The sequence below is a fragment of the Molossus molossus genome, unplaced genomic scaffold, assembly GCF_014108415.1.
Source record: "Molossus molossus isolate mMolMol1 unplaced genomic scaffold, mMolMol1.p scaffold_m16_p_4, whole genome shotgun sequence".
Lineage (NCBI taxonomy): Eukaryota > Metazoa > Chordata > Mammalia > Chiroptera > Molossidae > Molossus > Molossus molossus.
In genome coordinates, this window is record NW_023425377.1 from 128,233,241 (window position 1) to 128,251,834 (window position 18,594).

General features: G+C 53.5%; 1 protein-coding gene across 35 annotated transcripts in view; it reads right to left on the bottom strand.

Moving 5' to 3' along the window:
- The window catches only part of ANK2 (ankyrin 2), a 304,698-nt gene that overhangs the window by 106,390 nt on the left and 179,714 nt on the right, over positions 1 to 18,594 (bottom strand). For all 35 annotated transcript variants that reach the window (XM_036241837.1, XM_036241840.1, XM_036241838.1 and 32 more), the window contains 3 exons: positions 18,421 to 18,522; positions 10,969 to 11,067; positions 8,698 to 8,796 (listed from right to left, as the gene is read on the bottom strand). In XM_036241837.1, coding sequence (XP_036097730.1) covers positions 8,698 to 8,796; positions 10,969 to 11,067; positions 18,421 to 18,522 — 300 coding nt within the window. The remainder of the gene's footprint in view (positions 1 to 8,697; positions 8,797 to 10,968; positions 11,068 to 18,420; positions 18,523 to 18,594) is intronic.

The following is an 18,594-nucleotide window of genomic DNA, read 5'->3' on the forward strand; positions in this document are numbered from 1 at the left end:
CGAGGGTTTGCGTGGACTCGGCATCCCCTGGAGAACTCACACACGCAGGTCCAACAGGGAAATGGGAACGTCTGCAGGTGGCCCTGCCCCTGAACCTTGCAAAGGTAGGATTTCCCTTCGGCTACAGCCTGGAACGTGCGGGAAGGTCGGTGCGAAGATTCGGGTTCCCGAGCCGAACTCCGCAGGTTTCGCATCACAGCCGTGGGCGCTGCTGGGAACAACCACTCTGCTGGCCCCCCAGATGCCACGGGCCCTCCCCCCTGAACCACCTGTGACAGGTGAGCTTGAGGAGATCCCCAGAGCATCACCCGGCTTCAAGGTCAGGGTGATTCAAACTGCTGCCCTAAATATATTATCACGCACAGCTGCAAAGGATGTAAAACCCCTTGAGTACTAATTATAGTCACAAAAATAAAGACTATTTCGGGTGCTGTGTGGGTGTACTCGGGGCAAAGGAACAGATATACAACTGTGCACTTGTTTGGTAGTGAGGAAGGCGTTTTCAAATTAAGATCCGCAGAGACATTCTCAGAGGGCGTGAGTGTGACGACTCTGGGCCAGGTCATGATGCTGTGAGTTACTTTTTCGCCGACTTCTTCTTCCCACAGGTCTCCTCTAAAGGACTGTCGTAAACCACTACATGACATCAAAACGCCAGTGTTCGGAATCTTCCCAGGAGGCTACACTTTGTGGAGGGTTCACAGGTCCTCTGATGTCATTCACTGCACTGCTGTTCGGGCCACTGAACAGACAAGACCGCCGTCCTCCAGCCGGACACACCCGCGTGCATGCGATGGAGGCCTGGGCCCCGAGGGCTCCCGGCACAGGGCTCCTTCCCCCGCCTCCGCAGACGCCAGGCTCTCCCCGAAGCCTGTGTCCCCCCGAAGCCACGCACCGAGGAGCAGCGGGGCTGGATGGCTGATTCCCCGTGTTCTCCTGACGTGAGAATTCCTGCAGGTTTTATTCAGCGAGTGAGGAATTGAGGGGGGTGGTCATGAGGAGAGAGAAGACGACACCCTCGCTGTTTGGTGTTTAACCCTCACAGCCCAGCGGTGCCTCTCTGGACGACTCCAGGATCAAGAGGCTGCCGCAAGTCTCACACCACCTCAGCCCTGGAGCTGGGGTCCCCACCCGCAGGGAGCGAACCCCGAGCCCCGTGCCCTCCTGCCACGCTGGTCAGCCCCGAGCTTCAGCAGCAAACCCGCCAGCGTTGGGTCGTGTCTGGGCATTGCTGGCCGTCAGAAACACCACCGAAAGGACTGCACCCCCGAGCCCACTGCAGTGACCGCTGTCAGCTCGCAAGGACCAGTCACCGAGAAAACAGGTGGCCGATGTTCCGGACTTCAGGTAACTCCGGGCACCCCATCCCCCGGATGCACTCACCTCCCTACGACAGCTGGGGCCTTACTTGTCTGAACGATGCATCCACTCAGAACCCCTTCCACCCGCCCAGGTAGGTCCTTCTCCGCAGCGGAAGGCTGAACAGGTATCACCCAGCTACACCTCACACTGTCACAGTTACTTTAAAACAAGCATTTTTCAGGAAAATGGTGTATCGCAATGTGACACACAGGAACAAAAGTATTAAAAGCAAAATTCACTGTTGTGTTACAAATATATTATTCAGTGACCCTGAGACATAACTGCAGAAAAAACAGGAAATACAGGGGGTCAGGGGGGGAAGAGGGACATCCGTGATACTTTCAACAATTAAAAAAATTTTTTAAAAAGAAAAAACACAAAATAGAGTTTTAAGAATGAGATAAAACTTGAACATAAGATTAAGAATATTTTAATGTTGAAATTGAATGACAATTCCCCGATACATTTTCTTTAAATAAATTTTTCCAGACTTTCGAATTGCTGAACATGATCTATCAATAGGTTCAGCTCTTTAGTGTGTAATACAGTTTGCTTGGCATGTATAGGAAGTGTTTTAAAAATGTGTAATTTTAGTGATTTTGTAAGCAACCCAGTAGTTTGGAAGCAGGAGGAAATGTATCATCTCCCAAATGTATCATCTCCCAAATGTATCATCTCCCAAAGCAAAAGTATCGGCTACTGTGACTCGGCCCATGATCTGGAGAAATTAAGTTGATAACAATCTCTGGGGGGTACTTCTCTTCCCCCCAATGGAGTAAAATCCAGAAACCTGAAACAACTGCTTTGAATTAAGCCATAGTGACCGCTTAATTCCTCACTGTTCTATTGTTTCGAGACTGAGCCAATACACGAAGGGTGGAAAACCTGCCTCCCCAGAGGAGAGCACCCAGAACAGGCGGCAACCCTTCTACTTCTTGCACATTCTACCAAAAACGTTTCTCGTTAATGATGGCCAGAACGGTTTCTCATTGCTACCCAACCGTCTCTGAGAAAATAAAATGCTGGCCCAAGTCTTTCAAAACACTCTTAACACATCCAAACGCTAACGGTTCACTTGGACCAACGGAAGCCACACTTCTCACGATCGGGTCAGCGGCCGAGCCCCGCGGCCGCGCCGTGTGGGAAAACTCGGAAGGTAGCACACGGCGCTCGTTCAGCACGGAGACCCGCCTCCAGATAGCCTGAAAGCTCATCAAAACCAAGGCCTGTGCCCGGCCGGTGGCTCAGGGGTTGAGTGTCAACCCAGCACCAAGAGGTCGCCGGTTCGATTCCCAGTCAGGGCACATGCCCAGGTTGTGGGCCCATCCCCAGTGGGGGGCGTGCAGGAGGCGGCCAGTCGCTGTTCTCGCTCATCGATGTTTCCATCTCTCTCTCCCTCTCCCTCCCTCTCTCTCTCGAATCAATAAAATAATAGACAAAAACAAATCCCTGCTCCCTTCGGCGATGTCAGTGGTCAGCCGTCCAGCGGTGAGGGTCTTCGCACGCTGGGTCAAACCCTGACTCACAGTCAGAGCGTGAAGACGCGCATACACTCCACTGGTATTTGAACATTTTTTCTAATTCTCCAAAGTAAACGTTTCCTTTGCTTGTATCCCCAAATGCCCACTGTTAGTTTTCTCAGCCGCTACACAGTTATCAAGCCCATGCTGGTCTTCCCTCATGTCTGACATGGACGGTGTGTGTCCACGCGAGGTCCTGGTGCGTGTGGACACGTGGATCCTGTGGTCACACACCCAGAATGCGTGGACACGTGGACCCTGAGGTCACACACCCGGACTGCGTGGACACGTGGACCCTGCGGTCACACACCCGGACTGCGTGGACACATGGACCCTGCAGTCACACACCCAGACTACAGGGACATATGGACCCAGTGGTCACACACCCGGACTGCGTGGACACGTGGACCCTGCGGTCACACACCCGGATTGTGTGGACACGTGGACCCTGTGGTCACACACCCGGAGTGCGTGGACACGTGGACCCTGCGGTCACACACCCGGACTGCGTGCCCAGAGTGTTTGTTTATCATCTGTCCCTTGAAGGGCATTCCCATTTGCTTATCTACACAGCCAGTGACACTGGGCGTCCACCCTCAGGGCGGGGCCGCAGGGCAGGGGACAGCGCTGGGGCAGACGGCCGTGGTGGCGCCAGATCCAAGGCGCTCCGTGTGGCAGAGGACGCTGCCCTGCTTCTGAAAAGAGGAGACTTGTGATCGCTGTCTGGGGTCTCGAGTTCACACAGGGGCAGAGAGCACAAGACCGTCTGAACGCGCCCCAGGCTGCTCCTTGGGCGCTGGAAGAGTCCCCATCCAGGGGAACAACCAACCCCGCATTCGCCCCTGAAGTGGCAAAGTGGGGCCAGCTCCCCGCAAACATCCTGCGGAGAAAGAGGCTGCCTCACTCCAACTGGAGCCGCCGGCGCGAGGCCCCCGACCGCTCACCGCGCAGAGGCTGGTTCTGAGGGGCGCTGTTGCTCAGCGCTCACCCAGACAGCACATGGTGCGGCCTCCTCGCTCCCGTGAAACATCAGACTTTCGATGCAAAGACGTTCTGACCGCGCTGCCTGGATGTACTGGCTTCACAACGTGCCCGGAATCGGACAGCGGGCTCTTGCAGGCGCGTTTCCCGGAGGTGCCGCCCCGGGAGGCAGGCAGGGTCACACGCGGAGGGTGACGCTGCTGGTCGCTCTGGTCGCAGAGGCGTCACCCGGAGTGTGGCGCAGGCGCCGACCCTGCCGTGGGCAGAACCTGGTCCTCCTCCGGTGGCGATGACTATTCACTATCTCGCGTGAGTGCAGAATGAGGTGGTTTCGAGTGCAGCCTTTTCCAGAACTGCTCTGTGCAGCGCCGCAAACGGCCCTGTGGGAGGCTTGTCTTTCCTGGTGTGAACCCCCACCCGAGGCCTTGTTTCCACCGGTTTTTAGAGAGCGTGGGAGGGAGGGAGGGAGGGAGAAACACCGATGTGAGAGACACATCGATAGGTTCCTCCTGCAGGACCCAACCAGGGGCAGCGATCGAACCTGCAACCCAGGTACGTGCCCTTGACCAGGAATCGCACCTGCGACCCTTCGGCCGACGCTCCAACCACTGAGCCAAGGCGAGGAGGCTTGTCTTGTCTGGGTGGCTGACGGCATCCGTAGCTCGGCCTAAACGTTGATGATTTCCTTCAGTCTTCACACAATCACCCGGAGACTTACGGACCAGAACAGCTCCCGTTGTGCAGATAAGTGAGTCTGTGCAGATTTGGCGAGAGGACGGGTCTCTGGGGGGCGTGATGCTGAGTGACACCGAGCAGAGAGGACAAGCGTGCAGGACTCGCGCACACGCGGACCCGGAACACACGGAGGATTGGAGCTCCTGGAGCTGGGGGGCAGGGTGGGGGTCCAGCCAGTCCGGGTGGGGTGGGGAGCGGTTGGTAAAAGGCACAAACCCTCAGCTGTAGGAGGAAGACGGTCCGGGATCCAGTGTCCAGCGGCGACCAGGGGGCGACCCTGTGCCGTGCGATGGAGCTCGGTGAAGAGGACGCACCTGTTCTCGCCAGAAGCCGAGGACGCGAGGTGGTGGGCGTGCTCACCGGCTGGAGGCGGGAGCCCTTGTCAGAGGGACGCGCATCAGATCGTGACGGTGCTGCGCTGACCATCCCACCGTTTCTGTCTATCGTGCGGCAATAAAGCTGGAAAAATAAACTTTAAAAGTATCTGTGACTTGAAAAGAGAGAGACCACTGCCGAGTGCTGTCCCTGCGGTGGAGCCGGACGCTGGTGGATGTGAGTCGGGCGAAGATAAAAACATTTCAAGAGAATAAGGGACAGAGAGCCGCTGAGTCCTCACATCCCAGGTGTCCCTGCCGCCGTGGCTGGACCTGTAGCAGATCCTAGGACGCACCCCGGCACCCACGCACCTGCCGGGAGGGCCGGGGGGGGGGGGCTTCCTGCTGAAGGTCGGCTTCAGTGCCGTCTCCACGTTCTGCTTTGTTTGTGACCTTTGCCCAGAAGGACCACGACAGGGAGTCTTCCCGAGGGGTCCCCGGGTCGTGGCTAAGGATGCGACCCTGTGAGGCCCGAGGTCCGAGGCAGACCACTGGGGCGGTTGTGGTCCGTCCTCCGGCAGCTCAGGGGGAGGGAGAAGAGCTTCTGAGGTCTCTCCGCACGGCCGACCTGGCTGCAAACCTAAGTCCTTTAAAACGCAGTCCTATTGGCTCGGGAGGCTCGTGAAGTGATTTAAGAAAGTGATAAACCACAGATCTAGGCTTGAGGATGGGCGGCCTGAATCCCTTCCAGTTCAGGACAAAGTGGTCATCAGTGCGCACCCCTGCCGCCACCTGTCCCCAGAGGGGAGCATGAAGACAGAGCAGGGGGTTCGCTATCATCCCAAAGGGAAAAAGTGCTTTATTTTATTGCAAATGAAAATAGAATCATGCTTTTAAGATGTGTGTGCGCCTCTCTCTCCCTCCCTCCCTTCCACTCTATCTAAAACTCAATGGGAAAATATCCTCAGGTGAGGATTCACAAAAAAAAGAAAAGAAAAAACAAAACAAATCAGAACATCTCATTTGGACTCACCATTAAAATAAGATGAAAAGACCAAAACTGTCTCTGGAGCCCTCACAGAAAGACTGAACACAAAAATTCCAAGGAAAAGACAAAAACAATGTAGACACAGACAAGAAAAAGGAATCAGAAAAGACATGGCAAACCATATCTCTGAAAGTTCGCTTACGTGTTCCATTAAAAACTGTATTTGGTAAAAAACTCTCTGAGCGGATGGCATCTGAGCCAGCGACAGGGCTCTCGGGGGCGGTGAGGGTCCTGGTCCCCTTACGAAGGCAGAGGCTCAGGGAACCAGTGGACAGTGGACATGGACCGTGCTGAGGAACGCGAGGGGAGGTGTCCACGTCGTGTGGACAGTGCTGAGGACTGTGGGGGAGGTGTCCACGTCGTGTGGGACAGTGCTGAGGACTGCGGGGGGAGGTGTCCACATCGCTTGGACAGTGCTGAGGACTGTGAGGAGGAGGTGTCCACGTCGCGTGGACAGTGCTGAGGACTGCGGGGAGGGAGGTGTCCACGTCACGTGGGCAGTGCTGAGGACTGCGGGGAGGGGTGTCCACGTTGCGTGGCCATGGGTCTGTGGCTCCATCACGGATTTGTTATGAGACCGTGGTTTCCCTACTTGTGCCTTCGTTTCCCTCATATCAAACAAGAGACTGTGCCGTGGCCTGAGTGGCTCAGTGGGTTGGGCAGCATCCAGAGCACCGGGAGGTCGCAGGTTGGCTTCCTGTCAAGGGCACACGTCCGGTTGTGGGTTTGATCCCTAGTGGGGGGCGTGCAGGACGCAAGCGACCATGTTGTTCTCTCCCTTCGATGTCTCAGTCTCTCTCCGTTTCCCTTCCGCTCTCTCAAAATCAGTAAACTGTTCAGTGAGAAGTAACCAGGCTCTTTGTGTGGATATTAACGCACCACCTCCACGGAAGCTTCCGTCCAGAGGAACCGTGGGATGGGCCCTGGAGCCACCCCAGGCATTCGCCTCCAGGCTTCCTAAGTGCACACAGTCCTGGGCCTGCCGCGGCCGGGTGCCGCCCGGTTCTACAGCGAGTCCGTGCCCGGTCCTTCCCGCTGTGGCCGGGTCCATGTCCTGTGCTTCCTGCCGCGGCCGGGTCCCGCCCGGTTCTACAGCGAGTCCGTGCCCGGTCCTTCCTGCCGCGGCCGGGTCCCGCCCGGTTCTACAGCGAGTCCGTGCCCGGTCCTTCCTGCCACAGCCGGGTCCCGCCCGGTTCTACAGCGAGTCCGTGCCCGGTCCTTCCCGCTGCGGCCGGGTCCGTGTCCTGTGCTTCCTGCTGCGGCCGGGTCCTCGCCCGGTCCTTCCCGCCACCGCTCCGACGCCGTCCCCGCACGCCCTCCAAAGCCGTGCTGCCCAGAGGCCCGGACCGCAGCCCAGCAGCACCCGCGAGGCCGTGAAGAAGGCTCGGGTCCCTGCCCGCACCGCGTCAGAGCTCGGGCGGCCAGGAACAAGCGCGTCACCAGCCCTGGGGTGTCAGGAGCTCCGGGTGGAGAAACCGCTGAAGGCGAGATGCTCTCTTGCTGCAAAGAAGGACAAGCGGCCCTTCCCTCAGAGACGAGCGTCCGAGTCCCGTGTCTCCCAGCCCAAGGCGCTGGCACCTCACAGAACACACCGGAGTTCTCCGCGGGCACCAGTTTAATAAAGATTTTAGAATGTGACCTATTCCCAGTACATGGTAAAACGCTGACGTGTATTTAAGTTGAAAATTCGGGTCAGGGGGAAAACGGGGTCATTTAAAATAGTTTGATATCACAAAGGTAACAACAGACAATGTCTTGTCTGTCGTAACGTCACAGATTTCTCCCTGTAACCAGCCGAGGGAAACAGGCCCTGTGCCATCTACGGTCCCGAGCGTGTGCCGTCTGGACACCCAGAGCCCCGTGACCAAGGCACGGACACCACGGGTGACAGGAACCCCCGCACGAGGCGTCCACGGCGGAGCACCGGGCCGACTGCGCCAGTAGCCCCGCGACGTGCCCTGTGTTACCAAAGGGCTGAAACCCCGACGCAGAGGAGGACTTGACGGAAAGCCAAGCACCCCCCCCCACATGAACCCGTGTCGGTGCCGAGAGGAAAGGCTGGGCCAAGCGACACCTCCTCCCTTTCCACCAGACAACATGTAGGAATGAGGGTTGTTATATGGTGCGTTTGGGTTATTCTTTTAAATGTTTCCTTAACTTCCTTTGCGAACAGGCACTTCCTGTCCAGGGTGGCGGTTACCGTGCCCCCCACCCCCCGCGTGGTTTTCGCTGCGCCTGGGCCCTCGGGGGTTCCAGGGGCCCACGTTCCAGTGACGGGACCGCAGCCGTGACAGTCCCGACTCCCAGCAGCTTCTCCCCTGGCAGGTTCATCCTTCAAGATTTTTAAAACCAAAGGAGAGAAAATACTTTCATAGAGCAACACGGAACTTGCATGAATAATTCATATTTCACAGACGTCCCTGTCACTTTGAAAAGAGGCACTTTATCTTCTTTATAATGCATAAAAGAAGTGATGACAGTCTGTGCACCTGTCAAATGTGTGTTAACAGGGAGATAAGAAAGAAATGAAAGAAAGAAAGAAAGAAAGAAAGAAAGAAAGAAAGAAAGAAAGAAAGAAAGAAAGAAAGAAAGAAAGACCATAACATGGGTTAATAAAATAACTGAACTATTTATAGGAAATTTTTCTACCCAACCGCTGGCTAAAAGCATCACATCCATCCCACGACGCTGCTCTGACCGAGACCCACCTACAGCGGAGAACAGGCTGAGGTCGTACCTGAGACTGAGCGTTGATATCGGCTCCTTCTTTGACGAGCACTTTGACGACCTCTGCCTGGCCCGCCAGGGACGCGATGTGGAGGGCCGTGTTCCCCTTCTGCTTGCAAGAAACAAAACAGAAGATGCTCAGTTTTCAAGTTTTGTAGGAATCAAAACATACAGGCATTTTCAAGTTTGCTGATTATTTCAAGTGCTTAGGGCCTGTCATGCTATCAGGATAGAAGCCGACCTTGGGAGACACTGTGGGCAGGTCAATGTCTTGAGGGTAAAGGTGACCTGCCCACAGTGTCTCTCTTTTCTGTCTGTGGTGCCCGTGTCCCGTGGAGAACGTGGACAGACCCAGTTCTGACTGGTCACTCACATTCTTTTGCGAGGGCTCAGCTGCCTCCTCTTTACATGAGATCTTTTTCTGGATCTAAAATTCTACAATTATAATCTAGGATGAAAAAGGAACCTGCATTTTATTTTATTTATTTATTTTTGTTTGTTTGTTTGTTTTGTTTTTAATCCTCACCCAAGGATATTTTTCCATTTTTTGTTCAGATAGAGTGGGAGGGAGAGAGAGGAAGGGAGAGAGAGAGAAACATCGACGTGAAAGGGACACATCGAGTGGCTGCCACCCGCACGACCAACCAGGGCCGGGGACAAACTGCAACCGAAGTACGTGCCCTTAGCGGGAACCGAACCCGGGTCTCTCCGGACCGCAGGCCGACGCTCTAACCGCTGAGCCAAACTGGCCAGGGCGATCTTTTTCTGGATCTAAAATTCTACAATTATAATCTAGGATGAAAAAGGAACCTGTATTTTAAAATATCAATAAAGGAAAGGAAAAAAGAAAATGGCAATGAACACGCAACCACAGAGTGGTTGGTCTAACGAACACGTTACATCAATATGGGCAACTCAGGGAAGCAAATAATTTTATATACATTCAAAGTCATGTTCTTTAAAGGTCTGAATAACATTTATTTGATGTGGTCAAGAGAAATGTTATTAATGTTTACTCTCTCTGTGTCCACAGTAAAACACTGAATGCACACAGGGAACTTACATCTGACTTCTTTGGAATTGCAGAGTCTCCTGTTTGGTTTTAAATTTCCACTAGAACTGCTCACATCGCGCCCTGGGCAGGCCAGGCCACACTGCGGCACTGAGACAGGAGCCACTGGGAGCCGACACGAGCTGTCCCGTCCCTAAGTACGCCAGCCCCTCTCTGTCTGTGATTAGACTATGCCCCAGCTGGAGGGGTGTCCACCTACCCCACCCCAATCCTACCCCTACCCCTACCCCAATCCTAACCCTACCCCTACCCCTACCCAACCCTACCCCTACCCCAATCCTACCCCTACCCCTACCCCAATCCTACCCCTACCCCAACCCTACCCCTACCCTAACCCTACCCCTACCCCTACCCCAATCCTACCCCTACCCCTAATCCTACCCCAATCCTACCCCTACCCCAATCCTAGCCCGACCCCTGTCCTACCCTAGACCTCTCTCTGCATCCCCCACAACCAGGATGTTCAAGCCCCAGCAGGGGCAGCAGGCTTGACCCTCACTGGCTACTCGCCAACCTCTGACTTTGAGTAGCCAGGTGGCTGAACTGTGATCCGTGCATGTCGTGAATGGGAACCCACCAAGTTAAAATTCGCCTTCTGAGGACAAAGACTTGTCAGCACTGGTGCTATTTCTGAAGACACCTATTGTTTCTGACATGACTGCCTAGCGGCCAGGCTCGGACATGTTCCAGCAGAAGTAGAGCCGACACGGAAGCAGTTTCTGGCGAGCGCCCTGCGCATTTCTCTAACGGTGTCCGGCTTCTTCACGAGCACCGTATGGGGACACAGTCTGGTTTGCTGCGATAATTCAATCTGTGATCCAAAATCTCTCTCCCATCAGAGTGTAAAGGGTCCTGTGTGTTCTCTCACCAACTTAAATGTTACATTCAAACTGTAACAATTTCATTAAAGCATGAATGTGACTCATTGGAACGTTTACTACATCAATATATTTTAGAACCTGAATCACCCTTAAGAAAACAGGTGCAATGTCTGCAGGGAATGGCATTAATCCAGTCCCACTGTGAACCAAAGGGAGAGGCAGACCCCAGAAACGAGGGGCCGGGTCCCCAAGTGAAACCCTCCACACTCGGTCTCATTTCAGCTCCGCCTTGTGAAGAGGCCACGTGTCCCAGCAAACCCGACGTGTGCAACCAGGGAAACGAGCCTTCAACCATCAGCCACGTCCCTTCCCGAGGAGGCCACGCTACCTTGGTGGCAGAGTCCACGGCCGACCCTCTGCCCAGCAGCTCCTGCACCAGCCCCACATGTCCTTCCTTGGCAGCCAGGTGGAGAGCGTTGAGTCCATTCTGGAGGAGAAGAGACAAGGCTTAGACGTGCAGGTGGGGAGGGGACCGCGGGACCCCGAGACCCGCACTGCGGGGAGGGGCGGGGGAGGGTCTCCCGGGCGGCACGTCTTCACATCAGCGTGACGCTGTGTCGTTGGGACTAATTTCCAGTGTTTGGGTCCAGAGAGGCAACAAGATACATAGTCATGAGAAATGTGGGTTTGGCGACACCATGTAAACTTATTTACCCCCTACCCCTTATTTTTAAACTAAAAAATATCTACCTACTTGTAACATTGTAACACTTTGTTTTCGATCAGACTTTAGTCGTCATTTCTCTTGCTGACTTTATGAGGTCTTTGGCCCACTGACTGCTTTTCCGTGGTCATGCAGAACAAGTGAACAAAACCCAGGTGGAACAGATGCCAATAATTATTTTATAGAGCCCTTCAAGCGTGGGTTACATCCCTGGCATGTACAGAGAAGACAAGATGAGGAACATACAGCGGAACATACATGAAGGTCCATTCAACTCCTTTGCATCGGAGTACAAATCCATAATCAATACAAACTTGTCGGCTCACGCTTTTGCTAGTCCCCCCGTATTCAGCTCCAGGTGCGGGGTCCGAAGGGAGACTCACAGCTCACAGGACACACTTTCCGTCCCCAAAGAGCCCCGAACATTTGTTATTAAACAGCTGACAGGCACCTGCTCCTTGGCACATACTTGTCCGTGGTCGTTTTTTCAAACCTCTGGCTAATCTACTCCGCAAATCTTACATATTGAGTTCGGGGTCCCACCGCCTGCCTTATGCATATGAGAAAGTACCCCTAACTTAGAGAACCTCCTTACTTTTACATGTAAGTATTTGGGAGGAGGCGATTGAAAAATAAGCATTCCTAGAGATATCAGGAGAGGCAGAGTGAGCACCCCTCAAACGACAACAAGAGAGAAGAGAGACGTGGCCGCTGACCTCCACCCCGCCCACTTGGAGGTCATTTCAAGAACAACTGCACGTCCGCAGGTAGAGACACAGATAATTATGAGATTCTAGTCACAGTTTCAGTCTTCAACCGGCATCAGCCGCATCGATAAGGAAGCATCCATACGATGGAGAAAAGCAAAGCAACTAAAACAAAGATGAGGGTTCACATTCCCCATCTGGTTTCCGCTTCTGATACCACAGTCCGTCTGCACCCCCCACCTGTCCCACGGTGGCTGCTTAAACAGGCCCCTCTCTGCGACGGGGTCAAGGGTGTGTTTCTCTTCACGGAGACCAGCAAACGCAAGGCAAACAACGGGTCACTTCCATCAGACACCACTGAACGGATTTCACCGCGTCGCTGCTGGTTTCTGATTTAATAACGTAAATCAAACGGTGACCCACGCGCAAACTTGTTTATTAGTGAGTTACCCCCATACGTCCAAGGCCTCCTTTTTAATTCTCAAAGGATAAGTTTTTAGTGAGGTGTTTGCTATGCCTTCACCCATTTGCAAGTATTTACAGTGAGGCTGGGCTGTGGGGCTCACTGATCGCTTCACTGAGAAAAGGCGGAGAACGGGGCGCCCCGGGGGTCTCCCTGCAGGGTCTGCACCCGTCTGTGCGTCCTCCATGGCGGACGCCCGTCGTCTCTGTCCCCCGCCCAGTCCCGGCAAATGCTTCTACCATGTAACCCCCCAAATACAGAGTGACCTTGAATATGATGGAGGGTGAGCCTGGAGAAGAAAGATTATGAAAACTCTTTAGAATCCTACCCCGATCAAGGGGGATGGAGAGGGGATGGGTGCTGAGAAATAAATACTGAGAACTGAAAGAAAGAGAAACTTAATGACATGGCTGTCATTATGGATGTTATATTTCACATATATTACATCACATTATCACCTTTTACAGATGAGGACAAGAAAACTCTCAGAATTCAACTGATTTGCCTCAAAGACCCTCACCATTAAAAAAAGGAAGAGAAAAATTCAAACTTAGATCTCTCTGATGTCCAAACTCATGCTTTTTAAGATCTAATCATTAAGTTCTAATCCAGTGTTTCAAACTATTGGCGATGATGCAGAAGTAGGTCATCAAACCTATTTAATGGATACATGTCAATCAGCATATTTCAGAACATGGTGGAGAATGAAGGAAAAAAGTGTGATCTGTGGGTGGTAGGCACTGACTTTGCTTTTGGTTTATTTGGGGGGCAAATTTTCATACATACACCTGTGCACATGTGTCTCTTATGTCTGTGCATGTGTGCATCTGTATGTGTGTGCGTCTGTGTGTGCACATCTGTGTGTGTGCATCTGTGTGTACATCTGAATGTGTCTGTGTGTGTATCTATGTGTGCGTGCATCTGTATGTGTATCTTGTGTGTGCATCTGTGTGTGCGTCTGTGTGTGCACATCTATGTGTGTGCATCTATGTGTGTGCATCTGTGTGTGTGCATCTGTGTGTGTGCACATCTGTGTGTGTGCATCTAAGTGTGTGCATCTGTGTGTGCGTCTGTGTGTGTGTCTGTGTGTGTGTACATCTATGTGTGCGTGCATCTGTGTGTGTCTGTGTGTGTGCATCTGTGTGTGTGCACATCTGTGTGTGTGTGTGTGTGCTCTGGGTTGCAAAAAAACCTGAGGAAGTTTAGGCAAGACCCAAGATGAGGGAACCTTGGGGAAACCTGATGTCCTTTCAGATCAAACCAGTAGAAGCAATGTTCTCTCAGAGAGGAGGGGATTTTATGCTCTTGAACTTCCTGACCTGAACCCCATTCTAGACGACGGTTCTCATGCAAACAAGAGGAGTGCCAAGGGGCAGAGGCAAGTTCTTTGTTCTTCATTCTTCCTCTTGACATTTCTTAAACCTCCAGGTGTCAGCAGCCTGCACCCCACCCCTTGAGGACTTTACATCCTGGTTCCCTGCCCCTTTCTCCACATATGTGAAGGTGCTTTTCCCAAATCTCAGACCGTCAGGTCCTGCTTCTCCGCAAGATTCTTCCCTTTCCCGCCTCATCTACTCACATCGTGGTTGGACCCGAGACCTAGTCTTGTCTAATAACAACCTCCCTCCAGGGCCGCAGTCTCCAGGATGCTGCCCTTCAACCACCATGTCCTCTCTCGCCAACCTACTGGCCCAGCTCAGCGGTCCCTCAGCCCTCACCCGGCACCTGACCACCTTCCCAGCGCCCGTGCCCCTCCCTCGGCCGATGTTCCCTGCATGAACCCCACCTTCGGCTCCTTCCTCCTGAGCCGGCATCCTCGGGCACTTGCCTTTCTCTGGCTCAGCCAAACCCAAGTCCTGACTACGCAGAGCTCACTCCAGGGGACCCGTGCCCGCACCTGGATGCAGAATGTGCCAGCTGGCCCTGCTCCGTGGCCCACGCCACATGCACCGTGTTTTCTCAGCTGTCACCCACTGATGACTGCCCACACCTCTCCCCGCCTCTCCGTCTTCAGTCTGCGATGATGACCTTGACTCACAGTCCACCGAGGAACAAGCGGCTCTCTGCCTGGCACCCACGCACGGCCTGCTCCTCGTCCACGAGCCCTTCGCTCCCCGAAGCAGCCCGCCCTTAGCAAAGGCCAGCCCCCGCCACGCGGGCCAGCGCCTGTGCTGAAGCTTGGCCAGAACCCCTGTGAAACGCCACTTGTTACCAGGACCATCACTCTCTGTCCAGCCGCCGAGAAGCCCGGGTCCTGGGGAAGCTGGCTGCCCGGGGTCCCGTGCCCGCTGAGCAGACAGAGTGGGAGTCTGGGTTGCAGCTGCAATGCAGCTTCCAAGTGCTCTGTGGTCTGAGTCACAGCTCCGTGCGCGTGTGATAGATCACTGCCGGGGGCCCCTCCTGTTGGTGAAGCTCCGCTATTTTAGAACCGTCATAGTCTGTGGGGAACAGCGCTTCGACCTTGCCTCCGCTGTTGAGGCAGAAAACACGGGTCTCACGGACAATCCTGCATCTTCACAGCCCGGCTGTGGAAGGTCAAGACCAGCAGGCAGGGTGCTCTGAGGACTGTTGGCCGTTAGTGTCACGCCCAGGACACACCCAGGACACGCCCAGGACACGCCCAGTGAGTGAGAAGTCCCGGCAGTGGGACCACTACAGCTCATTAACATTGATCCCGTCGAACCTTAAGAGGCTTTGGTGACATGTAGCCCATTTCTCATGAGAAGGTTATAGAGCCAATATTTAATGTAAACTCGTTTATGACATATTAAATCATGAACAATGACTAAATAAATAAGAGAAGCATAAGTATATATGAGTATATATAGGGAGCAAATGCTAAAATGTATTCTCTTCTCTGAATGTATAAGATAATAAGATAAATCATGTACTAGTTTAATTTGTGTGTGTGTGTGTATATGCCCCTAGCGGGAACCAAACCCGGGGCTCTCTGGTCCGTAGGGCGATGCTCCAACTGCTGAGCCAAACCGGCCAGGGCTCTAGTTTAATCTTTTAAAGAAAAGACAATTTAACAGATTTGTAACCACCTGGAAAACAAAAAATAAAACTGACGCTTGTCTGTGAACCAGTTGTCTTGTGCCAGATGTATTAACGTTCCCCATGTCCTGTACGTGGCTGGGCACCAAATGGTATTTTTGGATTTAGTTTTAAAACTCTCATAGTAGTTATGAGAAAATTTTATAAAGAAAAAGTTTTCATCCAAATTCCACTTTGAGGAATCCGGGCACAGCAACGCAGCGGTATTTGGGGCGCTGGGGCGCCCAGCTTCACCTTCGTTGAGAAACACCGCCGAGCGCAGGGTGCGGTTCCCATGGTCCCTGTCGTCACGCTCCCCAGAAACTCAGGCTCACAAACAAAACACAGGATTTTTCTGTTCTTCACAGGCTGTGTCAGCTCTGAGCTTTGCCAAAGTTAAAAACAGCGATCGCTGGGCTGCAGAGCTGCCTCTTGTGCCCCCCGGGGTGGCTGGGATTACTGACTCCAGGTCTAGCAGCAATCCGAGAGGTGCTCTTTGACCTAGGAGTTCCCGGAACGGCCCAGGGTGGGAACCTCAGGACCAATCCAGTTCCCTTCGATTAGCAGTGGGAGATTAAGGGTAAGATTTGAGCTTGGAAGTAAAGGTGCCACCACTGTACCTTCTGAAGGGCAGGTCCTAACATCGCAGGAAGGTGTCCTGCAGGAGGAAGGCCTCGCGCGGGGGAGGCAGACAGAACCGGTGACCCGGGGACACCGCTCAGCCGCGCGCGGGCTCAGGGTCTGCGTTAGCGAGCGAGCGGCGGGCTTCCGGCCTCCCCCCACCGCCCTCGGCTGAACCGTCCCCGGAGGCCCTTGCGCAAAGCTGACACACAGGAGCTAATCCGCTAACGCCGGTCACTCTGTTCCCTGGTCCTTGCTCCACAGACGTTCTCGCACAGCGACAGCAAAGAACCAGCACCTGACAGATCCATGTGCACCTCGTGAACCCAGGTGTCGGCGGGGAGTCAAGCTTATATTTTGTGTGAAGCTCCATTTTAATTTTTTTTTATTCTGGGTGAATTATATACAGTAACTACCATTAGAGCACGTAGTCCCTAGAAAGCCGTGTCGTATGTTAGCATCTCACTTACACTGCAACCCTGGGACGTAGGATCGAGCACATTATCATCACCTTGTGCTCGAGGCTGGAATGTCGCCTTCTGAACCGAAATGACCTGATGGAGGTGGAGGAGGAAACACCTGAGCCTTTGGTCTCGCGGTTTCCTGCACCAAGGCCCCTCCCGCGGCAGACGCGCCGTGACACGGGAGTGGGCAGTGGGCGCCACGGGAGGATGTGTGCGGCCGTCACAGCTTCTGGGGGGCTCAGAAGTTGTTGGTCACGATGCACATGGAGTCTTTGCTGCTGAGGAATCCTGTTTCCTAAAAACGCCCCACGATCTTTCGTACAGTTAAATATTTTTGTTATCCTTGGGGGTGAAGTGGACTTGGTTTGACTGAGGTGAACTTTATTCTCTCTGGATTCCCTTCGGCATTTGTACGACAATTTCTACCTAAACAAACTGGTAGTTTCATCGCCTGTTCATTCTGGCAAATTTAGAAAGTTAATGCATCGATATTAAAGTTTAGGGGCTGTATTTAATATACTTCAAAATATGTAAGGTAACATGTCTAGTTGTAAACTGCTTCCTATCCAGTCTCATGGGCAGTTTTGGAAGTAGTTCGTACATCCAGATGGAAATCTGGACATTTGTTCTCTACTAAAGCGACTAATTACTCAAGTTCAAGCTGTTTGTTCCAGAGAACACTGAAAACCTATCAGATAAGATCCATAATGGAAAATCAGATGGATAAGAAATGCAGACAGAATACAAAGATCTTATGTTCTGGGACAAAGGAATGTGGCCTTTCGCAGGTCAGTGTGTAAGATCCGGGTTTCGTCTTACCTACAAGGTAAGGGCAGGACTCCTACAGTTTTGTGAGGCTGGGAGAGACAAGGCTCCAGGCTCAGAGACAAAGGACTTGATAATTCACAGCTAAAGCAGCAACTGAGGCCGAGTGTCCACGAGTTGCTTTCAGCAGCTCCGTGTCCCCTCCGACCCCGTGGGAGCGACACACAGGACCAGTCATAGGGTCTGCGGATGCCGGGGGTTACGTCAGAGAAGATCGCCTCCTGTTGACTTAGAATTAGCCAGGACTGTCCCTTCCCAGTCAGCTCCGCCAAGCACACACGTGTGTGCATACACTCACACACACGCATGCACACGCCCACACATATGCATGTACACACACAGGCACACACCCACATACACGTGCATGCACACAATGAATGCACATACCAACTCTTAGCGTGCTCCACGGAGTACTGGAGCACACTACACCTTTAAATTCATGGCATAAAAATCTCAGTCTAAAATAGTATAAAACTCTCAACATCCCTGAGACCAAATAATGTCCAAAATGGGTACTTTAGTCGAAAGCCCTCAGCGAGTGGATGTGCTGAATAAAAATTCCTAACACTTCATTTCAGCAGTGGTTCCACCTCTCCGCACTTTAACCCATATTTCAGGACAAATCGGGGGAAGGGGAGGTTTTCCTGGTCCCTCTCCTGCATCGCTCCCGCTACGGCCGCCGGCTGCCATGAGTGACAGCCCGCAGGGGAGAGAGCGGCCCGGCTCTGGGGAACATCCTCCTCGGTCAGCCCAGCCCTGCGCCCAGCTCGTGTCCCAGACAGACTGCCGTCGGCTGCTACGCCTGACCTCCGAGGTGCCCAGCACCCTCAGCTCTAGACAGATGCCGGAGGCTCAGAAGGCGTCAAGGGGAGAAAAGGGACCTTCACAGTCTGCGTCACTGACAGTGACAGTGAGTCCGGTAAAGACACAAAACAGCCTCAGGCTGGCGGCTGCCTCTCCAGATGGGGGGGGGGGTGCGCAGCAGGCACCGCACTCCTACCTGGTTGCAGGTGTTGATGTCGACGCCGCCCTTCAGGTACTCCACGACCTTGTCCAGGTTGCCGGCTCTCGCCGCGCGCAGGAAGCTGGCATTGCTGTCGGACTGTGAGAGAAGGAGACCCTTCGTGAGTCGCAGACACGACACAAACAGCAAAGACACATGGCCAGTCCCGGA